Genomic DNA, 25,342 nt, shown 5'->3' with positions numbered 1-25,342 from the left:
CGCAACTGCCATTGCTCAAAGGCAGCATGCATTCCGCAGGTTTAACCGACATAAGTCCAGTTCAAACAGACAGAAGTACATAGAAGCTAGAAGTAACGTTAAGAAAGAAATAGCGACAGTTAAGAGGGAATTTACGGAAACCACTAAAAAACGCATCGAAGCACAAAAACTAGGAACTCGTGACTTCTGGAAAATCTACAACAGTGTAGTAAAAAATGGGCAATCAACAATTCCCCCACTAACCAACAATCACGAGGTTGTTTGCTCAGCAACCGAAAAGGCTAACATGCTTGCCAGTCAGTTTGCCTCAAACTCCACACTGGACCCTTCCAACCACCCCCTACCTCAATTTCCTATGCGAACAGACGTCACGCTAGACGATCTGAAAATCATCCCTGCTCAGGTGCATGCTATCATAAAAAACCTTGACACTTCAGAAGCATGTGGACCCGATCTCATCCCAGCTGTACTATTAAAAAAGTGCTCAGCCGAAGTAGCTCCAGTTCTCTCCAAACTCTTCAACAAATGCCTTAATGAATCTTGCTTTCCGGGCTGTTGGAAAACTGCTTCTGTGGTACCAGTATTCAAGAATTCTGGCGAAAGAACTGACCCATTAAATTATCGCCCTATTAGCCTCCTCCCATTTTTTGCCAAAATATTTGAGACCTTAATTAACCATGCTCTAGTCCATCACCTTACAGATGCTAAACTTCTGACTGACCAACAATATGGATTTAGACAAGCCCGTTCCACAGCAGACATCCTCACTGTAATCTCTGAACGCATATACCATTCACTGGACAAAGCGGAAGAGGGCAGAGCAGTAGCTCTAGATATATCTAAGGCTTTTGACGGGGTATGGCATGAGGGTCTCCTCAGGAAGATTAGATCATACGGTATCACTGGTAGAATACTTAACATAATTAAATCCTTCTTAGATAAGAGAAAAATCCAGGTTGTCCTCGACGGTCGGACATCTAAACAATATGATATAAATGCGGGAGTGCCCCAGGGATCTATCCTTGGACCTCTGCTGTTCCTGATATTCATAAATGACCTCCCCGACAAAATTGCCTCTGAGATGGGTATATATGCTGATGACACCACGCTCTATAGCAGGCACGACAGGAAAACAAATGAACATATATCTAAAGTAATGGCAGAAACACTAGAGGATGACCTCCAATCAGTAGTGGAATGGGGACAAAAATAGATGGTCACATTCAATGCCGCCAAGACTAAACTGGTTTCATTCAATAATTACAAGAAACCTTCTCTACCACCTATAGCAATGGCCAACGACTCTTTATCTGAGAGTACGTCTTTCAAGCTCCTTGGCCTAACGTTCACAGGAAACATGAGTTGGAACAATTACATCAAGGGGATTGCCAGGGCCGCTGCAAGGAAGGTGGGCTCTCTCTACTGTGCTAGAAAACTACTAACGTCCGAAAGTATCCTGTACCTCTATAAGGCAACCATTCGCCCATGTATGGAGTATTGCTGTCATATTTGGGCTGGTGCATCGGCTACTAGTCTCTCGCTCCTTGACAGGGTTCAAAAGAGAGTTGCAAATCTGATAGGCCCTAAACTGGCATCTAAGCTTCAGCCTCTGTCCCATCGACGAAACGTTGCATCCCTCTGCCTGTTCTACAAGTATTTTAATGGTGAATGCTCTGATGAACTGCAAGCACTTGTGCCCTCACGACGTGAATACCCTCGACAGACCCGACAAGCTGCAAAATCCCACCCCCACACTGTAGAGATCCCTAGATGTAAAAGATCTTTCTACTCCGGTAGTTTCTTCCCCAGAACCGCTAGACTTTGGAATTCCATTCCAGGTCACTGCTTCCCCAACTGTACTGACATGCAGAAGTTCAAGTGCAATGTGAACCAACATTTTGCTGCCCAAATCCCTACATAGTACCCCAGTAGATGTTTCCCCTGATAGTAGCCCCCTATACCAAAGTGGCAATGTGCATTGTTTGGGGTGAAAATGTAATAAAAAAAAAAAAAAAAAAGAATACTTTGATAAGTATGTTTCAACTTAAATAGGGATGATATAATAAAATTGTGGGGTCTGCGTTCGCGCCTGTACTCCATGGAAATATGGCACAAACTTTAACAAAGACTTTTCATATCTATTTACATAAGTATACTTTGATAATTATGTTTCAGTTTGAAGAAATATGGTATGATAAAATTATTGGGTGTTCGTTCGCGTCTGACCTCCATAGAATGTAAATATGTCACAAAGTTTAACAAGATTTTTTAAAAGGGGTGAGGGTCCACAATAACACCTTAACTTTAATCTTAATTCACGTTAGCTTTTATTTATTTTTTTGAGTTGAATCATATTGTGTCGAATAAATTCACCTCATAAATTCATGTTCTTATTAAAGTGAAAGCAAAAAAAAAAGTCGGAACTTTAAACAATTCTCGACACAAATTTTGCATAACTCTGTTTTTTTCCTTCTCCACTTGCATGTGGCACTCTTTGGAAAATAGATAAATGGATAAATAATAAAAAATAAGAATGTTACTTATTGTGTCAAAAGAAAGAAAAAATCCTGCTCACGTGATTGTGTCTTTTTAAAAATATTTACATAACCATTTTATTTTATTTATATATCTGTTTAAGCTTTTTTTTGTCAGTGTACTAGAAGGAATTCAGTTGATTACAACCCTTTCTGCCTGTTCTTTACATTACAATAGTACAACCCTGAATCAAACAGCGCAATACTATACCGTTCAATACTGTAAAACTGAAACGAAGCTGTTCTGCTTGAAAAGGGCGCCATTTTCTTCTTATTCATATTTATATTGATTCTTTGCTTTAAAAAACTAAAGTAATTACGTGTTTACTTTTTTAATATTCCATTTTGCTGTTTCGGATTATTTTACTTAAGTAAGTAAAGCTTCATTATTTTCAAAACTGTTTTTGTTTCTTTGTTTTTCAATATTTCATCGATATTATTTAGTAAGAGTGTTTAGCAGAAAAGCCAAAAAGCAACTACCCGAAAAAATAAATATACAAGAAATCAATATTACCATAGTCAATAAAAGTTCAGTTCATGTTTTTTTTTTGTTTTGAAATAGTTTTTAATGCTCTTTACTTGAAATAATTAAAACAAAATTTGAGGCGATAACTACTTAAATTAATTTTTATATAAACTACACATGCCATAATCGAATATTCCTCAAGCACCAAATAACGGAAAACATTAAAATATGTTTATAAATATTCCTTACGTTGACGGAACTCTCTCAAATTGTTAACACAGAATGCTCAGGTGCTCCTCCTTCAAATTGAAAATGGGGCTCTCCATTTCAAAGTCGCTGCCATTTTGATTTTTTTTAAAACCAGTTCGTGAATTTAAAAAAAAAAAAATTTTTTTTACAAACTACTTAAAAATACAAACCAATGAACTTTTCTTCCATAAAAGTAACTTTTATTGACTATGGTAACATTTATTTCTTGTATATTTATATTATTATATATATAACATTTTCTCTTTGTAATGAAACATCATTTTGTTGGTCACTCTTAGCTATGATTGGAAACGAAGTTGAGATAAAAAAAATATATTTTCGCGAAAATTATCTTTACTTTCATCATATTTTGCTGAGGGTAAAATTTTTGAGTATCAAAACCTATCTTTACAACCCCCTCCTTTTCATAACCTATCATACTTTCATCAATCACAGTCCATTTTCTGTAGGCTTTTTTAACCCAGTCAACGACGGGTACTTTTGCTAGTGTGTATGTATATATATATATATATATATATATATATATATATATATATATATATATATATATATATATATATTTATTATATTGGGTCTGCCAATGAATAAGGAAGATTTTAAAAATTAATGACTTACTAAACAAATTTATTTTAATAACTTTATTATACATAAATGGAATTTACATTTTTTACCATATTTTTTTATTTTTTTTTTTAATGAAGAAGCAATAGGGGATAGCATTGTGGGAAGAAGGGTAAAATTACCTTCAGACAGCCTCAGTTGAACAACTTTTGGGTAAATGACGAAGCGCATTTTCATCTGAGCAGTTATGTAAACAAACAAAACTTCAGGTATTGAGCAGAGAAAAACCCTTGTTTGCTTTATGAGAAACCTCTTCATGCTCAGAAAGTAACCGTATGGTGCACTATGTCTGCAAGAAGCATTATCGGTTCATTTTTCGTTATGAAAATGAATCTGGTAATGCAGTCGCTGTAAATGCTTGGCGCTATGTTGAGATGATAACTTTTTCACTCCTCAACTTGCCCGTTTTGTAATGGATGAGCAAACAAGTTTCCAACAAGATAGAACTACAAGTCACATGGCAAGAATTTCCATCGATGCCTTTAATACTTTATTTCCAGGTCGTATCATTTCTCACAAAGGAAATATCCTGTGGCCCCCTCGTTCACCAGATTTGAGTGCTTGTGACTATTTTTCATGGGGTTATCTTAAAACGAAAGTGTTCGAAAGTGACTCACCTCGAACAATTCCAGCTCTCAAAGAATGCACTGCAAATGAGATTGAGGCAATACCGGTAAATATGCTGCAAGAAGTCATGGAGAACTTTTTCATCCGAATCCAAGAATGCCATGCCTTTAATGGAACCCATTTGAAAGGAGTCATTTTTACAAAAATAGTATTGCATCTTCATTTTAAAAAAAAAATGGTAAAGAATATAAGTTCTATTTATGTATAATAAAGTTGTTAAAATATATTTTTTCAATAACTAATTAATTTTTTAAATCTTCCCGATTTATTGGTGGATCCAGCATATATATATATGAAGTGACCTTGTCTGTCTGTGTGCAGCAGAACGGTCTCTACCAAATTCCACTATCAATTTTTTGTCTACAGACTTGAAACTTTATATAAATAGAATTTGGATCTGTGGAACAAATTTAATTTGGGTTTCTAGCTGCTAAGAGGTCAAAATTGAAATAAAAAAATGGAACTTGGCAGGCTAAGTCGACTAAGCATGTTACTTCTATGCATGCGTAAATATACATTTATGTTAAAGTCGGTTAATTTTTAAAGTTTTCATATCCATCTATAGTTAGCTCAGAGGATAATGAATAAGGCTGGAGTGAATAAGACAATAACGAATAAGGCTAAATGTTTTGGTTTCGATTCGACTTGATGGCACCCAAGGAATTTTTGAAATCGTTTCTATATATTGGGTACAATATAATAATACAGAATTGGTTCACTAATAATGACTAAAAAATCTGCATAAATTAAAATATCATATTTAAATGTATTTTACGAGTGGACAATGCTGGGCAAACTGCTAGTGTGTGTATATATATATATATATATATATATATATATATATATATATATATAATTTTTATTTTCTTTATGTAAATATAGTGTTATCTTACTATGATGTGCAGATCATTTCGATCATTATTTATCTCATCAGGCAAGAAAAAATTAAAAAATAACAAAGTTTAAAAACTGTTAAAATGCATGGTGAAAATGAAATTCAAAACATGACTGCTAAAAAATCACTCATGCAGTATTTTTTTTTTTAAAATAAATATTTATTTAAAATTAAAAATTTTCAGCTGATACCAAAACCCTAATCAGGAAGGTTTAGAAAATACTTTTTTTTTCTTATTAGCCATGATAGTGTTTGGCCCACAGTCTCTAGTTCTCTCTTTCTCTCTCTATATATATATACACATTTCTGTGGGATTATGATTTTTTTTTCAATTATATTTCACCTTTTCTATATACTAATCCTTAATTTATGAAGCTCAATGTAAATACAGAGCATATAACAAACAAATGACAAAAGTCTACATTCCAAATTTCATGATGTTGACTATCTTAAAATTTATTCCTTTAATTACGTTGACATTCACAATACTCGACAGCAACTGTTTTGTAGTGCAAAATATTCACTTAATTATTATATCAATCAATGAATCTATTATGCCCTTAACTTGTCATAAGAAATAGCAACTATCAATCGATTAAAGAAAATAAAATACATTTGGGCATGATTACAAAATCCGAAAATTGGGAGAGAAGTTGCAATTATTTTTTTATTTTATCTTTTATTCCGCCATTTTGAATTTTCAAATAAAGTCATTAAAATTTAAATTTCCGTATTAATAAATTGTATTAGTTTTGTTATACACTACTAAAATAATTTTATTTAATATTTTATTAATTATTATTATTTTATTTTTTTTTTAAATTAAATTTTCACCCCAAACAAGGCACATTGCCACTTTGATATAGGGGCTACTATCAGTGACATAAGCTACAGGGGTACTATGTGGGGAGTTGGGCAGCAAGATGTCGGTTCACATTACACTTGAACTTCTGCATGTCAGTACAGTTGGGGAAGCAAGAACCCAGAAGGGAATTCCAAAGTCTAGCGGTTCTGGGGAAGAAACTACTCGAGTAGAAGGCTCTCTTACATCTAAGGATCTCAACTGTGAAGGAGTGGGATTTTGCTGCTTGTCAGGTTTGTCAGAGGTATTTACATCAGGGGAGTACAAGTGCTTGCAGTTCGTCGGAGCATTCACCATTGAAGTACTTGTAAATCTGGCAGAGGGATGCTACATTTCGTCGATGGGACAGAGGCTGAAGCTTAGATGACAGTTCAAGACCTATTAGGTTGGCGACTCTCTTTTGAACCTTGTCAAGGAGTGAGACTAGTAGCTGATGCACCAGCCCAAATATGACAACCATACTCCATACATGGGCGAATGGTGGCCTTATAGAGGTACAGGATACTTTCGGACGTTAGTAGCTTTCTAGCACGGTAGAGAGGAACCTACCTTTTTCGCAGCAGTCCTGGCAATGCTCTCAATGTAATTTTTCCAACTCATGTTTCCTGTGAACGTTATGCCGAGGAGTTTAAAAGAAGTACTCTCAGATAAAGAGTCTTTGGCCTTTGCTATTGGTGGTAGAGAAGGTTTCTTGTAGTTATTGAAGGAAACAAGTTTAGTCTTGGCAGCATTTAATGTGACCATCCATTTTTGTCCCCATTCCACTACACATTGGAGGTTGTCCTCTAGTGTTTCTGCCATTTCTTTAAATATATTATTTTTTTTCCTGTCGTGTCTGTTATAGAGCGTGGTGTCATCAGCATATATACCCATCTCACAGACAATTTTGTCAGGGAGGTCATTTTATGAATATTAAGAATAATAGAGGTCGAAGGATAGACCTCTGAGGCACTCCCGCATTTATATCATATTGTTTAGATGTACAACCATCGAGGACAACCTGGATTTTTCTCTTATCTAAGAAGGATTTAATTATGTTAACTATTCTTCCAGTGATTTATAATTAATCTATATATAGTTATTTAGATAATATTAATAATTTTCATATATATAACACGTCTATATATTTATTTATTTCATATGAAATTAATTACAAAATGTATTTTTTTATTTCTGTTTATGCGAATTGTTGATTTTATCTACGTTATATATCCATATATAATTCCTTTTTATTACTATTTTAATTAAATTTATTATCACATAAATTATAATTCTTTCATTGTCATTTAATTATTTTTCATTATAAAATTTCACTTCAGAATATTTTATCATAAAACACAGTTAAAGATCGATAGTTCACTTTTATATTTAAATGAGTTATTTCCCTTTATCAAACCTACTTATATTAAACGAGTTTTTTTTATTATATTGATAATATATTTATCTAGTTTTATTGCATATTATTTATTAATTAATCCAATTTGTATTACAAATTGATTATAATATTTATTTAAATCAAATATTATTCAAAACATTTCGATATAAATTAATATATATTTGAGTTTTATTTATCAATAATCTTAGTTAAATTATAGTATTCAAATCAATAAGTTGGTATGTCCTTCCATAATATTTCATCTACTCTAATTTATTGAATTCAAATATATCCCAATTTTTATTTTGATTGGATCCTTATATATTGAACTTAGATCCCGTACTTGATTTATTTTATATTTTATCCATAAATTCAAAAGCAATAATAAAGTATTTGATACCCTTTAAGTTATTCTTTTGTATTAATATTTCATTATGATTATTATTGGCATATATTTGTTTTTAATCTATCATATATTCATTAATTAATTTGTATATTTGGTTGAATTTAATTTTAATTTTATTTATATCCATTAATAATTTTTTTTTCATTTGATGCATTGTATATTTATAACCGTATCAGCTTAATATTTAATTTTATTTACTTAATGCTACTATTTTATTTTTGTTTATTTTTTAGCTATTTTAATTTAATTGTTTTGAAAGTTTTACCCCAAAAATTAGCTGTTTAAAATTTTTTTCTTTTCCATCTGTAATTGTTATGTACAAATATTCTTCAATCAAGTATTAATAATCATTTCCCAAACTAGTTAAATTGTTTAGTACAATTATTATTTTTTATTATTAATTTGAATAAATCATATTTCCACTTGTATCATATGATAATTTATTATTTTAATTAATTAAATGAATGTGTAAAATAATATTTGATGATTTAATTCTTATTTTGCTTTTATTATTTTAGGATTGTTAATGTTGTTATTATAACATAATATTTTACATTTTTTTACTCTCTCATTTACCATTTTTGTTTATTTATAATTGGAAATTTTAATATAAACTAATGTTTGCAATGTTTAAATATTGCAATCAGACTATAGTTAGAATATTTCGAGCTCCACACACTCAATTCCGTATATTAATTTGATAATTTAATATATTTTAACTTATAATTGTAAAATAAAATTATTAGCGCCTAATTAAAGTAAAAAAAAAAAAAGAATTATACTACCCTATTTCATGTTCAGATTTATTCTATGGATATATTTAGTTATAACTAATGTTTTTATATCTATTTTTCTATTATCACATTTGGTTTATTTGGATCAATGCACCAATCTTTTCTTATTTCAACTAATTAAATGAGTATATAAATCATCACTTGAGAATTTATTCTACTTTATAATATTATGATTATTAAACAACACAATCTTCTCACACTCACTTTTTATTTTATTCATAATTAATAATTATTTTATTTGCAACTAATATTTAACATGTCCAAATATTGTAATTATGCCAATTGTTAGAATATTTCAAGTTCTATGGCTTCTATTCCATATACTGATTTAATATTTAATTGATTATTTACATATAATTATAAAATACAATTATTCACTCTTAGGTGTCAGATTTAAATTAAATACTATATTATGTAAAATATATCACTGTATTTCATATTCTAATCTATTTTAAATGTATTGAAAATTCTAACTAATTATAACTAGTGTTAATATTTACAGTCATTATTACATTTGGTTTATTTATTTGGTTTATTGTGATTTACAATTTTCAATTTATTTTACCTTATTTGCTAATTTTTTTATCTTATATTTAATTTTCCATACTTTGTTAGTTTAATCTATTTTAACCTCATCCATGCTTCTAATAAGGTTTTAGTTGAAACAAGATATGCTTAGATCTATGTAAATAGTTTTGAATTACTCCCTGTCATTTGTTAAGAAGGTTTTCTTCAGATATTATTAAGATAAGATTCTAGATTGCAAAGGTTGCATTGGACAGATTTATTTGGAGAGTATTTACTAGCACTTCAATTTTTATTCATTTTTATTCTTTCTTAAATCCTTTATCCAATTTGTTAATGATGTTGGTTTCTTATTATCAACTGCTAGTATTTTAAAAGATTGTTAAATCGATCTTTAAATCTACACTCTGTGACCCTAATGTATGTTCTGGTTCTATTATCTATTACTTCCCATTTATATACTATATTTCCCTTCAATGTTTTGATTAGTTAAGAAACCTCCTTCATTAATCTCTTTGTCTATTTTTGCACTCTTAAAACTTATTATAGTTTTCACTAAGTTAGTGGTTGTAGAAAAAGATAATTTAATACTATTTATCCTAGATTAGTTCCATTTGGAAATTTTTTGTTAATGATTTGAAAAAATTCCTTCGGCAAATTATATATATATATATATATATATATATATATATAATTTGCCGAAGGAATGATTGATATGATTATGCCATATATATATATATATATATATATATATATGGCATAATCACATGGATACTGGTTCCCGTCAGATCACCAAAGTTAAGCAATGTTGAGCTTGGTCAGTACTAAAATGAATAACCATTTGGGAATTTCAGGTGCTATATATGCTCATCTCTGTATTGTTTCCAATCAGTCTTAGGCCTCTCCTTGCCACTGGACCCAAGCAGTGCAGATTCAGGAAAGGTGTGGTTGGATATTGCCCAAATCTTACCTCACAATTACATGCACAGCTACCCTTACAGGGGTGGCCATTATCTATTGAGACTGAATGGAGGCATCGATATATATCTATATGAGCTCTCTACTCGCAGATTGCCCCCCCCCTTTTTTTTTGTTTGTTTGTAGAATTCATGGTTTCCAGTTGTATAAAACATAGGTCTTCATAAAAAAGAATTGAACTCTCTAAGCAGTCGGTAGCACTAATGTAAGCAAACAAAGTCACTAAATTCCTTTAACTAGAATAAGGATAAGATCTGCTAATCAAACACCCTGGTTTCAAATCCCAGCTTGAAACACTACCTCTAGCTTGCCTCAAAACTCATAATACAGCAGAACAGCTGTCTCTGGATGGATGCTTACTGTTTGTTTGTAAATATAAAAGTGGTGGACGAATTCTTATTTAAAATTACATTTTTTGAGGTCATTTATGAGCGCTTCTCCCGTGGGTTGATGAGTAGAACTGCTGACTGTCAACACAATGGTTGTATATTCAGTTCTCGGTTAGGGAAAAGTACTAGTCTAGCCACACTGATTCGTTGTGATACAATGAAACAGTACTGTATGTGAATGACTACATATATATCTCAAAGAATAGGATTTTTTTTCCAAGGTATTCCGATGTATTGGAGAAAATTTTGTTCATCTCGATATTGAAGTTCAGACATTTCACTCATACTTTTTTTCATTCTCTCTTGCCTCTCTCTTTTCCTGTTTACATTCCACCGATCCCTCTCCTCTAGATATGAATCATGGCCCATTTTCCTCCTCCTCCTCCTCCTCCTCCTCCTCTTGTTGACCATCCCGTTTAATTTTTTTACCTTTACTATATTTATTTTCCCCTTTTTGATAACTTTCTACATTCCAACTGATCTACCTAATCCAATTTCTCCACTCTCACTACTCTCATCATCTCTATCTATATATAATTAGCAAACAAACTTACCTTTGCTTTTCACTTGGGGTGGAGTTGACTAAAATGAAATAAAATGAAATAGTCATTTACATGACCTTTTAAAGTGATCTTGTGTTTTCTTGTTTGTTTATTTATCCGTTTTTCGTTTCATTTTATTTACATTTAAATGTATAAATGCAAATCTCTTTTCATTTATCACACTAATATCTCCATCAAAACGGCTTCTGTTATTTAAATCAATAATGTTGATAATACTGTGTGTGTATATATATATATATATATATATATATATATATATATATATATATATAGTAAAAATAAATATGCAAACAGCTATTTGTATACCTAATTTTCATAACTATTTTTTAAACGATTTATGATCAATTAATGTTATGTGTTATTCATTGTAATTTTTTGTCTGTTGTCTTATATGCAAGTTTTATTAACGGTAAATTAATGCAAGTAAAATAAAATAGGATAAATTACTAAAAACTTTTTTTTTTAATATGCTCATTAATTTTTTAGGGATGTATTTAAATGAAAACTAATACATCTTAGCTATCTAGAAAGAAAGATTTACCAACGAGGCATGAGAATAATAATATACATTCTTAGGAAAATGTGACTGTGCTCTCTCTCTCTCTCTCTCTCTCTCTCTCTCTCTCTCTCTCTCTCTCTCTCTCTCTCTCTCTCTCCAAGAGAACTGTCTTAACATATTTCAGTTTATCGATTTACGGGTGAACTCAAAGTAATGCATATATATATATATATATATATATATATATATATATGAAGCTTATCCACATACATTCATTGGTAATTTCAGTGTCGTATTTTCCTCTATGCAATAGTTTTATTAACAGTAAATTAACAAGTAAACATATTTTTTAAAAAAGTTTTAGAAATTTATACATTTTTAAAATGTATAACCAGTACATAAATGCCTCATCGTCCATCAGTACTGAGACGTCTGCATCTCTAATGCATCCAGTCTGACTCCTTACCTTTCTATGCATCGCATTTTGAACTTTCTCGTGCATTACTTGCACATCCTTCTTTTCCAGTATCTCAATTTCAACGCCAGGTAATTCGGCCAGGTACTGCTCTTTTTACACATTGTTGTACAGATCTGTCAGTCTACCTCATGGTATTTCTTTTGATCATTCTTCAACAGCATCCTTACTTCCACCTTATCAAGTATTTCTTGCGTCATCCACTTCTTTGCATTGTGGCATGTGTGCAGCAATCACTCTTCTGACGCCTTTTCTATTGATGTCTTGAGGAAGGTTCAATCACATCTCACTGTGTCTTTATTCTTTGCATATTGCTCTTTCACGCACTATAAGAAACTGTTTCTCGTGCCATTGTCCTCCTTTAGCTGTCCGGTTTGCCTTTGCGCTACTGGCTTCTTGCGTGCGATCTTCTTCAGCCCCAGTCTGATTTTGCTAGATAACAAAGCATGATCTGAGTTGCAATCCACACCCGGATAGGTTTGAACTCTTTGAATCGCATTCCTAAATCACTTGTTGACCAAGATGAAATCAATCTGAATACAGAAACTGGACTCCTCTAGGTATAAATGTTTCTGGGATGATGTTGAAAGAAATTGTTTGTGATAATCATATCATTCATCTTGCACCAATCAAACAGCTGATCACCTCGCTCATTTTGCATACCTAGTCCGAATGGGCCTACTGCATTGCCGTCTCTGGTACATCCAACCTTTGAGTTGAAGTCGCCTGTGATGATCCTGATGTTGTCCGATTTACATTGTTTCATTGCAGAGTCCAACTGTTCGTAGAAACCATCAACATACTTATTATTAATAATTCCACTGCATTTGTCTTAATTATTTGCCAACCTGCAAGGCTACAACAATATCAAATGTTTAATGCACTTAAGTGAACGCAATGTTAAATTGTCGTGAGTTTTTATTTAAGATTTGTTTTGAATATAAATAGCTTTTAAAATTGAAAATATATTCTAAAATACATACAGAGATGTTGATTGGTAATGTGTCCTGTGTTCCTAATGCATACAAACCTAATACATGTATTTTTAAAAATAAAAATCTTTGCTTTGTCTTAAATCTCCAAAAACATAATGAATTGTGATAGTGTGAATATTGTTCTTGCTTTTAATTTAAAATCAATTTCATAAAAAATATCTCTGTACATTTCAGTAAACTTACGCAAAAAACTATTTCCTTCCTGCTAAAAAAAATGAAGCTTAGTTTAGTAATAGGCAAACATGAAAAAAATGTTATTCAATTAAAAAAAGGTATCTGTATGCACGAGGGACACAGGACATATACTAAGCAGCATCTCTGTGTGTATACTAAAATATATGTTAAAAATTAAAATTTAGTGACTTCGTATAGATGACGCGTAATTTAACATTGTAGCAGTTACATGTTGGATGAACTATTTTCTTTTGTGCAAACCTATACTCTTTCACACACAGTGATTGGTACATTATCCAATCAGAACATTTTGAGTGCAAAGCACTTCTGTTGAGTTGTTGGTGTACTTTTTTTTTTTTTTTACTTTTAAAGGTGCCTGATAGTAAACATTAAACTACATCGATATGCAATATTTTTTGCCGTGGATGAAAAAGACTTAACATGCCCAAGACAGTTGAATGTAAAACCCAACTCTGCATGCTTTGGTATTTCCTTTTAATTTGTTACAAAAATCCATTTATTGTCACTTGCTGTTGGTGAAGTCATGTATGAATAAAACTGATTTAAAATGTGGAAGAAGGGTGCGTCTATAATTATGCTAAAGCTAACCTTAATAAATGAGCCTTATAAAAGGCAAACTTCTTACAAAACTATCATTAATACTATTGAATTAAGAAACTTAAGTTGAGACCCTATTGAATTTCCCAGTAGCCAATTCAAATCATCACATTTGTGTCCCTCAGTAATGATGTTTTTCCAAAATAGTTTATATAAATAACACAGAAAGCTTTAGAATCAATGTTTTTATTTTATTTTTTTGTTATTAGTAAAATGGATTAGTACAAATTAAAAAATGTGATATTTCCTATTGCCATTAAAAATAAAGTCCCTTTTTATTTTTAAAATTTAACTATTCGTTTTTCATTTATTAATAGATGTTCTAATATTTTTTTTAAATTTCCCAGTAGATATATAAACGAAGCATGCCTTATCCTAAAATTTTTTGATATTTAATTAAGAAAAAATACTTATCAACTTTTCAGAATGTATAAAAAGAAAATTTTTAAAGAAATTATTTGCTTCCATTTTTTAGTAAATGAAAGTAGTTTTCTATGTAATTAAACTTGCATAAAAGGTGTTTCATTTGCAAACACAGTTTAGTAAGTTAGCCTTAGTTAGAAAACTGAACTGAAAATTTAGTGTTTAATTAATAATAATTTAAAGATCCCCTCCCAAAAAATCAATAATAAAAAAAAGAAATTATTATTTTTTGTTAATGTCTGCTTAATTTTTAATCAGATGGGATCTAGTGTAATATAAACGTTTCATTTACTAAAACTGATTAATAGTTTATGAACCCTCCATTAAAAAAAACTTACATAAAAAAAAGTTTCTTATAACCCGAGAATTTTGTAATTGATTGGAAATAATTCAAAGCCCCCCTCCCCTCTTAAAAACATGACTAACATCATTTTGTTCGCCTAATACTAAACTTTATTTATAAATTTAACATAAAAGATGTTTCATTTGAAAACATTGTTTACTAAGTGAGATAATCATAAAAAATTGACTAAAAATCATTTACCAATTATTGTTTAGAATATGAAAATTTGATGATTAATTGATAATAATCCAAAGTTGTTGTTTTTTGTTTTTGTTTTTTAATTGTATAGCGTTTTTCTTTTATTTTTATGTCTGCCTAATATTAAACTACCCCTTCTAATGGTCAATTGTGACAAGATTCGTCTTTTTCAATAGTTGGGTCGTAAATTCATCTTTAATTTTTGCTGACCAGTACATGGCATTGATTTTATGCTGCCTTAAGATAGACGTTTCTGGGTCTTCATGCTCCTCTTCCAAATCTTCATGCCCAGCTGCGGAATTATCAGCCAGTAGTTGATCTTCTCCAGTTGGTGGGGATTGGCTGATAGCCATTAGACCTGTTGTATCATCCCCAGAAGGAATCTGTTCTCGACGCCTGTAGAGCGATGGACGCATTCTTTGTAGCCAAGATGGCGCTTGATATTGCTTGTCTTCAGACTGAGGTGATGGTTCTTTCTTACGCTTGTAGAGACTCTGTCGCATAGTTTTGGAAAATTGTTGTGATTGGGCTTCATTGCCGTTGTTACTTGTTACAGTAGAATAACCTCTGTTAACGTTGGAGCGTCCGTAGAGAGTAGCTCTTGATTGAAGTCTGTTCTCGTTTTCCATACTAAAGATTGAGTCATCATCATCGAAGAAAAAGGTGTCTTCCAACTGGCCGGTGGTTCTTTTTAATAACATATTTTGTAAAGCCACTTTCGCGGTGTTGTATTTCTCCATTCTGGCGATTTAACTGTAAATTTGAAAAGAAAGAAAGAAAAACATTATTTACAAATATAAGTGAATAAATATGAAAGTTTTTTTTCATTTATCACTTCTGTATTACCATCAAAACTATTTATCGTTATTTAAATCAATAATACAACCTATATTAAAATATTATATTACTGACAAAAGATCCAAAGATAATTATTTGAATGCATAGTTTGCATAACTATTTTTTAGACAATTCATAATAAATTAATGTTTTGTCTTATTCATTTGTAATTCTGTTTTCCTGTCTTTGCTATATATATATATATATATATATATATATATATATATATATATATATACAGTAGTAATTAAAGTGATTTCATAAAAAAAGGATAAATTATTTCAGTCTTTCTTAGAAGGGAGTTAATTTAAGTTAAACTAACATTGCATTATAAAGAACGATGTACTGACGATCCATAAGCTAGAAAAATTCATAGAAAAGGGAAGGTGATTAATTTTATTTTTTATTTCGGACTATTATTCTCATCTAATAGTCCGAAATAAAAATAAAATTAATATATATATATAATGCTCATCTCAAAAATGAATTCCAATTAAGGAATAATATATATGCTTGCTTGTTCTCTTTCTCTCTTTTCCTCTCCTTCTCGTTAGTGGTGACGTATTTTCTTTATATTTAAATTCAATGCTTGTTTTGATCCTGTGGACAAACGTTTCGCACTTGTGTTTAAATATGCCTTTCAAGAAAATTGTAAATTAAAAAGAGAGCCTAGCCCCCTTCTTTCTACACACGCACGCACACACACACACACACACACACACACACACACGCATCACTGCTTGGACAAATGGACTTTTTGCTCATTTCTTTATGGTCTTATTTAAAATATAAATAAATTTGTATGAAAATTGCAATAATGTTCATATTTATCTATTTATTTGAATAAATGCAAGGTTTTCTCTTTTTAAATTTGGATTTCAAGTAGCGGACACGATAGCGACCTTGCAAACAATGGTTGCATCTGTAGAGACACAGTGCAAGTTCTTATCATTAGACTAGACTCTATCGTGTTCATTTTTTTTTTTTTTTTTTTTTTTTTTGCAATGATCATTGAGTGTTGAAAGAAATGTTTGGGACTTTTTCGGTTAAGAAGCTCTCAGTTATCATATTTAGAAAAAAGGATGCAGAGTTTTAACCTCAAATTCAGATCTACTCTCCTCTTCACTAGAAAACAATATAAAAGGATGCATTTTTCCAGATTCAGCAATTTTGTATTTTATCAAACGTTAAAAAACAATCCATATTACCCACTCATTTCTGTTCAAAACAAAACATCTACACTTTGAATAATAATTATTCTCTGTTGAACCGTTTTCCAAATATAACATTCATTTGCACAATTTTTGTCCGGTTTTGAATATAAACAAGAACAGATTTTATATAAAGTGAGAATATCCAATTGTAATGCTATGTTTGAAGATGTATTGTTGCTTTTTATAAAAAATAAAAAATACGGTATCAAATATTTATTGAAACCGTAAATTGTAGTGTATACTATTACATTTTTTTAATATGCGTTTTAACAAAAAATTATTTTGTTGGACATTCGGTCACTTCCATTTTTATAAAAAATAATGGTTAAGAACAAAATCAAAGAAGTAGAGAGCGAGAAAGCAAATAAACAGTACTACATGCATTTTGATTAAAACAAAATTATTCATGTCTTTTTTTTTCTATTCTTTTCATATTATTTAATGTGCTATTGTTTATATTTAAATGAATAAATGCGATTTTTTTTCACCTATTTTTGAAATATCTTATATATATTAATCTAAAAACAATAATTAGCTTTGAGATTCTGAATTTGCATATTTATTTCATGAACAGTTTCTAATAAATCAGCATTCTGTAATATACATTTTTAATTCGCATTGCTATCTTTTCTTATAGTATACACAATACTTTCGTCGATAGTACAATGTCTTCTGTCGCTAGTATGCTTAGAACAGATACTACACTTTGATTTTTGCAAAAAAGGCTAAGGAATCATAAAAATGTTTTTAAGATGAATTTTATAACAAATAAAAAAAAATGATTTAATGTCTTATTGCATTATCTTTTACTCTTTTTGGTAGCGTAGTATCATTTCTGTTATCTCATCTTTTCAGAAATTGTTGCCTCTGTTTTTATGGAGGTGGAGGTAATCCTCCCAGCTATTGCATCCATCTTTGGGAAGAGGGGTTTATGTAATATCTTTTCTGTTGTCCATACTCTCATGCATTACCTTCCCCTTTTCTGTTGGAATCCTTCTACACATTACCTCATCTACTCTTTCCTTTTTTTGGTAGGGTAGGTAGACTGTACTATCTATTCCCGAGTCACATAATCCTCTCGGTCAGTGTAGGATATATATTCGTTCACTATGATATTATCCTCTCATGCTAGAATAAAGTATATATTTGCTAGTATATATATATATATATATATATATATATATATATATATATATATATATATATATATATATATATATATATATAAATTGAATTTAGATCCCAAGTCTGACTGACTGACAGGCAGAGATGTTTATAGAGAAGTTTTAAAAAATCTTTATTAACATAAACTATATTAATAAAGTTGTGTGTCCGCATGGATTTTTTTTTTTTCATGCCGTGTTTACAGTTAATAATTCTGCTTTTGCTTTAGTATTAATCATTTATTTAATAAATGCTAGTGTATGCTGTAGTGTAGTGTACTTTAAAAAAATCCTTTTTATATAAATAACTAAATGCAAAAAAACAAATGTACTTTTTTCCAACATTTTTGTCGTTCTGGTTTTTATATTTGTTTTCAATTAAAGCTGAAATTGAAATGTTCATTATCTAACATATAAACTTATTTTGTCTGATTTTCAAAGTCAAACCCATATAGCATTTAAGTTAACAAGTCAAATTTTACTTCTGACTAGTCAATTTTCATTTAGTATTGTTGCACTGTGTTATTAGCAATATGATAACATACCTAGTTACAGTTTATTTAAAAAAAATAGTTCAGTCCAGTCTTAAAAATCACCTAAAAACAAGAATCAGCAAAGACTAACTCATTTCAAATTAAAGAATATAATAAGAGTTGTCTACTTTAACTTAAAAAAAACCCTGCAATTAGCAAATAAAAATTAAAAGCTTAAATGACTTCAATTCATTCTAAACAATGCTGGGTAGATAAAGCTAATTATTTACAAAATGAGTGAGGATTTGGTTGGATTTCAATTATGTAAATTCTATCGATTGTATAGGTAATTATTAATGCACTCATTTGCCTTCATATAAATAAACGTGGCAACTTTAGTACATTTTTCATATATTGTTTTGTATTCTTTTGACGGTGACCATGCATGTTTCTGAACATACGTTTTGACTGTAAAATTCAGACTTGATCTGATTGTATAGTTTCTAAAGACAAAGTTCAAAAGAAAGTCGCCAACCATCAGCTATGCTTCAGCCACTTCCCCATCAGCGAAATGTTGCATACTCTGCTTGTTTTACAAAGATTTTAATGGTGGATGCTCGGATGAACTACAAGACCTTGTACCCCTCGATGGAAATACACCCGACAAACCTGACAAGCAGCAAAATCCCACCCCTACACAGTAGAAATCTCTAGATATAAGAAAGCCTTCTACTCTAATAGTTGCTTCCCTAGGACTGCCTTGTTTGGGGTGAAAATGCAACTCGCACAAAAAAAAAGCTGTAAAAGTAAAATAAAACACTGCTCTTGGTCTCATCAAAATCAAGGTAAGTATTAGACACACAAGGAGCTCAATATCCTTTCATATAGAGTTTTATATTATGGAGACGTCACCTCATACACTTGGAGAGGAAAAAAAAATAGGTCTTTCAGAATTTTTCTCAACCAATTTCATTTTGCATTAGAATGTGTAAAAATGTCTATGAATTTATTACACTTTTGAGAATGAGATGAAACTGCTGCAAAGTGTTCATGTCACATTTTGTGTGTGTGTGTGTGTGTGTGTAGATTTGATACCTATGTATGTACTAAGCATTTATATTAATACTAACAAAACATGCTATCAGAGGGAACATATATTTGCTAGTATATTTAATATAATAATCCACAAACATGTTTCGTCACCTCTATAACTCATCAGTCTGGCTAGACCTTGAGAAATTCAAAACTATCATGATCCATTGGGTCACAATCACTACCACTATTTAATCTACTTTTATTTTATTCAAAAATTCATAACCTATGGCATGGCTTTTAAGACATTCTTTTTGCATAGCTAAAATAATAAGTCTCTTTACTTCTATATTATTATTTTCATCATTATTGTTTAGAACTATTATGTAGTATATTATCTTTATAGAGACTTATGTGGTGTATGTAGCCACACGTACATAACTTAGATTAAAGCAATGAGAAAAGAGTCACTGTCTCTGTATTCATAAACATTAAGAAATATTAGAGAGTGGTTGATAGAGAGATATCCAGGGGATAGATGAGTGGCTTGTTTGGATAACTCAGTACCAACGCTAAAGTATATCTTCGCATGTATTTTGTGTTTTTAACTTTATATAGATAAAATGCTTTATGCAAATTGACGTTATTTAACTCATAACTTAGAACAGTAATATGAATATATATATATATATATATATATATATATGTATGTATATATTCAGATTTTCTTTTCGTTCCTTTGTATACATTTGGACCATTCCTCACTAACCTCATCCTCCAACTCTGCCAAATTCCTAAGATTCTTCTGCTTGCTGAGAATTCCACAAGTTGGTAAATTGGTTGTGATAAAAACTTTAACGAAACAAATAACTTTTCTATTTTTGTATGAAGGTCAAAATAAGTCTGCATTTCTTTCAAGTTTTATATCTTATCTACACTTTATATTCACGAAAAAAAAAAGCCCAACTATTTTCTTCTTTCAGTGCAATTTTGCGACATCAATTTACTTCATAAAAGTTGGTTTATCTCCATCTGTCTGGTTGTGGTATGTCCAAGGAGAATGGATACCCAAAGCAGAAATTTATTAGGAATGTTTTCTTTTTTTTTTTTTTCATTTTTTTTTTTTCATTTTTTTTTTCTTTTTTCTTTTTGATGGGGGGGGGGCGTTATGGATTAATACTGACACCATGTTGTTATTGCGACAACAGTTTCAAAGTCAAAGTGAACCGGAGGTTTTAGAAGTAGTGATAGGTACAGACAAAATGTAAAAAAGCAATGAAAAAATATTAGAATTGTTGAATCAACATAGAATGAAGGTGTAGGAGGTGAAAGAAATACATAGATAACTAAGAGAGAGACAGGTGACTTGTATGCTAATTATGCAATCAAATTGATACTTGTTATTGATTGATTAACGGTTATTATGAAAATGTCACCAGAATAAGAAGTATCTGATTTTCTAGGACTTTCACCCACTCTGTTTTTGCATAAATCTAAATGAAACTAAATGTAGCCCATATTCCACTTGGCAGCTGTATTTCAAAATCTATAATGATTCATTAATGAGTTTAGGAGTGAATCCTATAAATAGAAAGAATCGTAGGAGTCAGCCATATTTGGTAAAGAATCAACAGACTGTCAGAATATTGGAAAACTTTAAAAAGGAGTTGGAAACTGAATTTTTTTAAATCTTACGAGTTGACCCTTATACCTTTCAACTACATAACCTTATTTATGCGGTGTTCATTCTGGTTCGGTTGAGCTGACTTCTTCTCTAGTCTGTACTACCACATCTCTTACCTTTACTTATGGGGGGGGGGAATGATCCGGTGGTTCTATATTGTAAACTAAAAACGCTCTCCTCACAAAGTACACACATCTCGGTTAAGTAAAAAAGTCAATGAATATCCTCTCCATGCCGCACATTAATTTCATTACAAAATTAAATTCTACCATAATACATTTTTTTTTTAATTGTAAATTAAATACAAATCCCCTCACCACCACACAAAAAAGCATACGGTAGCAAAGTAAAGAAATAAGTGAGCCCCTTTTCCCTGAATTTTGGACAAATATTTTTATGTTGTGGATAAAGACATAATAATTTGACTAAAAAGATTCTGTTCAGTCCTTTTTGGTTAATTTACTTTAGGGGTTACCATACTTGGTTCTTCAATTTTCCCTGATAACTCCGATGGTAATAATTATAAACACTGCTAGACTCCAAAATCATTTGGTAAAATTGCAACTGAATGTAGTATAAGGAACCCTTGGAATGTAATTAAATAAAAAATAATAATTATGATGAGCTAGACTTAAAAGTCGTTTGTTTAAGCCAGTAAAAGTTTATTAATTAAAGATTGTCAAAACAAAAGAAAGTAATGCGGACTCAAACTCACCTGTGAGATTCTCAACTTTAAAGTTTTTTTCTTTTTCTCTTCAGCTATTCTAAGCAGTTGTTATTCCTTTTCTTTCTCTTTTAGTTGGTTTCAAAATAATTAATAAAGTTTTCTGTTGTGTTTTTTATATTTTTGAATTTTTTTACTCTTTTGTTATAGTGGCCCAAATGAATGTCCTTAAAGTATATATTCAATTGTCATAATACAAGTCGAATCCTGATAAGAGAAGAATCGTAGTTTAGATGATCGTCGCTTGAAGTTAATTTCTCATAACATTGCAACAATGTTGGACAATCTCTGTAGACTCCGAGATATTTGATAAATTGAAAAAGGCATTTTTTCCCTTTGTTTTAAAATTCTCGTGACTGTAGTTTATGTGGTAGGTTAAAAACTAGTCTTTTATAAGTAAATACATTCGTCAAAATGAACAGGCAATTTCCTGTCTGATACCATTCTCTCTCACCTTGCAGCTGTTGCCTGATTTCATTAAGATACAACGGCTTTTCAAGTTTTTATATTTTATTTATTTTATTGATTACCAGGTCTTGTATGTCGATACTGTTATAATAAACTAATAAACTGTGTATGTATGTATGTGTGTGTGTGTATATATATATATATATATATATATATATATATATATATATCCTAGATGCACCCATAACCCATGAAGTTATAATTACTACAATTGTTTATTCTACTGTGAGATATCTGTTAAGGCATTTGTCTTGCATTATTAAAAATAAGTTCTTTTACATTATCTGTTTCGATAATAAAGAAGTAAAACCCATTTGGCATATTGGTGAATATTCAGTAATTGGCCAGGCAACAAGGGTTCAATTCTTAGTTGAGTCATACCAACAACTAAAAAAAAATGGTACTTGATGCTTAATACTAAAAACTCAGTATTATATGGTTAGGATCAAGGGTAAGTGGAGCAATCGAGAGAAAGAAATGGTGCTCTTTCTTACATTTTCATATAGCAGGCAACAAAAATGTGACTTTTGGGTTGTCCTCAACTATGGTCGATCTGTATATACACAGCATAATCGCGTTGACACACCGGTTCTCATCAGATTATCAAAGTTCCGAAGTTGAGCCTAGTTAGTACCAGATGGGTGACCATTTGGGAATTCTAGGCACTGTATGTGCTCTATGCTTATCTCAACATTTGTTTCCAGTCGTCCTGTACAGGCGCTTTACTTGCCACTGATATTTAGCAATGTTGACTCAGGAGAGAAGTGGTTGAAGATTGCGCACCTCCTGCCACAAAAATTTCATGCACAGGCACCCCTTCGTGGGTATCCATAGTCTGTCAAAGACTGAAAGAGCCCCCCACCCCAAATATATATATATATATATTCAGGCAAACATTATTAAAAACAACAGAGATACCTTGCTTAATGATTCTTTTTTTCATTTTTTCGATCTTTCGTAAGATTTTTTTAACTTCAAGATGGAAGGTATTTACAAATGTTCCATGGTTCACATGAGCGCTTTCGATTCTTTCTTGAATCATCATCAGGTGGAGATAAAATATTAAAAATAGAAGTGAAATATATAGTTACGAATGATAAAAAGAATCAATGAAAAGTCGATTAAAATATACATTTTCGAGTGATAAAAAACTTGATTAAAAATTAGAATGATAAAAGGCAATGTTAGTAAAACCAGTCGTATACTGGTTATGCTAAACATTTCAGCACATTATTGCTCCTTTCAAAATTAATGCTATTTATAGATGGGTGCTGGGTTTTTATATATAGTGCTTCAAGTATTTTTAATTTTTTACAATTACTTTCTCGTTGCAAAATCCTTGTGTTGCCCACGAGGACCTTTCTAAGATTAGAGGGGGGACAGCTATGTTGATTTGTTAAATGCTGGTATATTGAGCTAGTACTGTTCAAATGCATCGTTAATCGACGGGACAATGTTGTTTTTGTATGTCCAATATATACGTTTTTATTTTCTGAGTTACACTCTCCTAAGAGCCATTGAAATTTGTACACAATATTGGTTTGCTCCAACATTTTTGTTGTCGGCGAGGAGTTATTTTTAACGATGAGGTTCTGGGTTCGATACTTCTTATAGTATATAATAAATCTAATCTTAGAATTGTTCTCTAGAGGTGCTGTATATCTATGTATGATGCTTTTAATTATTTTCTAAAATTTGATGTCATTTGGTTTTTATAAAATATGTCTATAGGGTTAGTGTTAGAAGATTGACTAGTATTGCTGTTAAGGTTTTTAGGGGACTGTAACAATAGTTTAATTTGTTGATCAACAATATAATTCAGAAAGTAATTATTTATAAGAACCTGTTTGATATTTTTAATTTCTATTAGTAGTGCTTTTTTCGTAGAAGAAATCATCTTAGCACGGTTTAAAAGACTTTTGATTATGGCAATTTTATAACGCTGAGGGCACTCACTCTTAAAGTTCAAGAGGCTGGATTTTGTACTAGTTGGTTTTTTGTATACAGCTGTGTCGAAAGTATTGCTAGATGAGTCTATAAGGACGTCCAGAAAGTGAATTTGTTTGTTATCATTTAATTCTATTGTAAACTTAAGGACAGAGTTTTATATATATATATATATATATATATATATATATATATATTATCAACTGACACATGTTTTATCATCTATGACTCATTAGAATGGATGAATCTAGTGAGATTCGAAATTGGCACCCCATGGTAAGAAGCATAAATCTCTACCACTAGGCTATCTCACACTGCTGCTAAATGTCTCGTATTTTATTTAGGTAAAAATACACTTTTCTATAAATAATTGAATTAATTTAAAAAGTATTGCAAAACAAAAACAAATAACATCTACAATTATGCACATGCTGTATATAAATATGTCTTTGCTACTTAGTATGTCTGATGCAATACATTCAGCAGTTGCGGTTTACACTTCTTACCATGGGGTCCTGATTTCAAATCTTGCTAGATTCAGCCACTCTGATGAGTCGTGTCAGTGGATAATTGTTTTAACAATACATATGTTGCTCCCCATTTGGGGGTACTAAATTTGTAAAAGGGAAAATTATTCCCAACTCACACTTAAGTGAAAATGCACTTTTGTATAAATAATTGAATTCATTCAAAAATTATTGCAAAACAAAACAAATGACATCTATCTATCGAAATTTGTTTTAACCTTTAAAACTATATAAACATCTATC

At 30.8% G+C, this 25,342-nt stretch overlaps 2 protein-coding genes across 7 annotated transcripts in view; one reads left to right on the top strand and one right to left on the bottom strand.

Moving 5' to 3' along the window:
- The window catches only part of LOC145242393 (uncharacterized), a 717,261-nt gene that overhangs the window by 300,064 nt on the left and 391,855 nt on the right, over nucleotides 1–25,342 (top strand). The gene's annotated exons all lie outside the window — the stretch shown is intronic.
- Nucleotides 14,237–22,636, bottom strand: LOC145242390 (uncharacterized). The gene is made up of 2 exons (XM_080105412.1): nucleotides 22,149–22,636; nucleotides 14,237–15,783 (listed from the first exon to the last, which is right to left on the bottom strand). The coding sequence occupies exon 2, from the start codon at nucleotides 15,768–15,770 to the stop codon at nucleotides 15,168–15,170; it is 603 nt and encodes a 200-aa protein (XP_079961538.1). The 5' UTR covers nucleotides 15,771–15,783; nucleotides 22,149–22,636; the 3' UTR covers nucleotides 14,237–15,167.

The sequence above is a fragment of the Euprymna scolopes genome, chromosome 21, assembly GCF_053919585.1.
Source record: "Euprymna scolopes isolate OS-2025 chromosome 21, ASM5391958v1, whole genome shotgun sequence".
NCBI classification, from domain to species: Eukaryota; Metazoa; Mollusca; class Cephalopoda; order Sepiida; family Sepiolidae; genus Euprymna; species Euprymna scolopes.
Note: the sequence above shows the minus strand (reverse complement) of the source record. Positions and strands in the feature narration are given on the sequence as shown.

Coding starts and splice junctions, on each gene's coding strand:
- LOC145242390 (XM_080105412.1), bottom strand. CDS start 15,770: ATGGAGAAATACAACACCGCGAAAGTGGCTTTACAAAATATGTTATTA.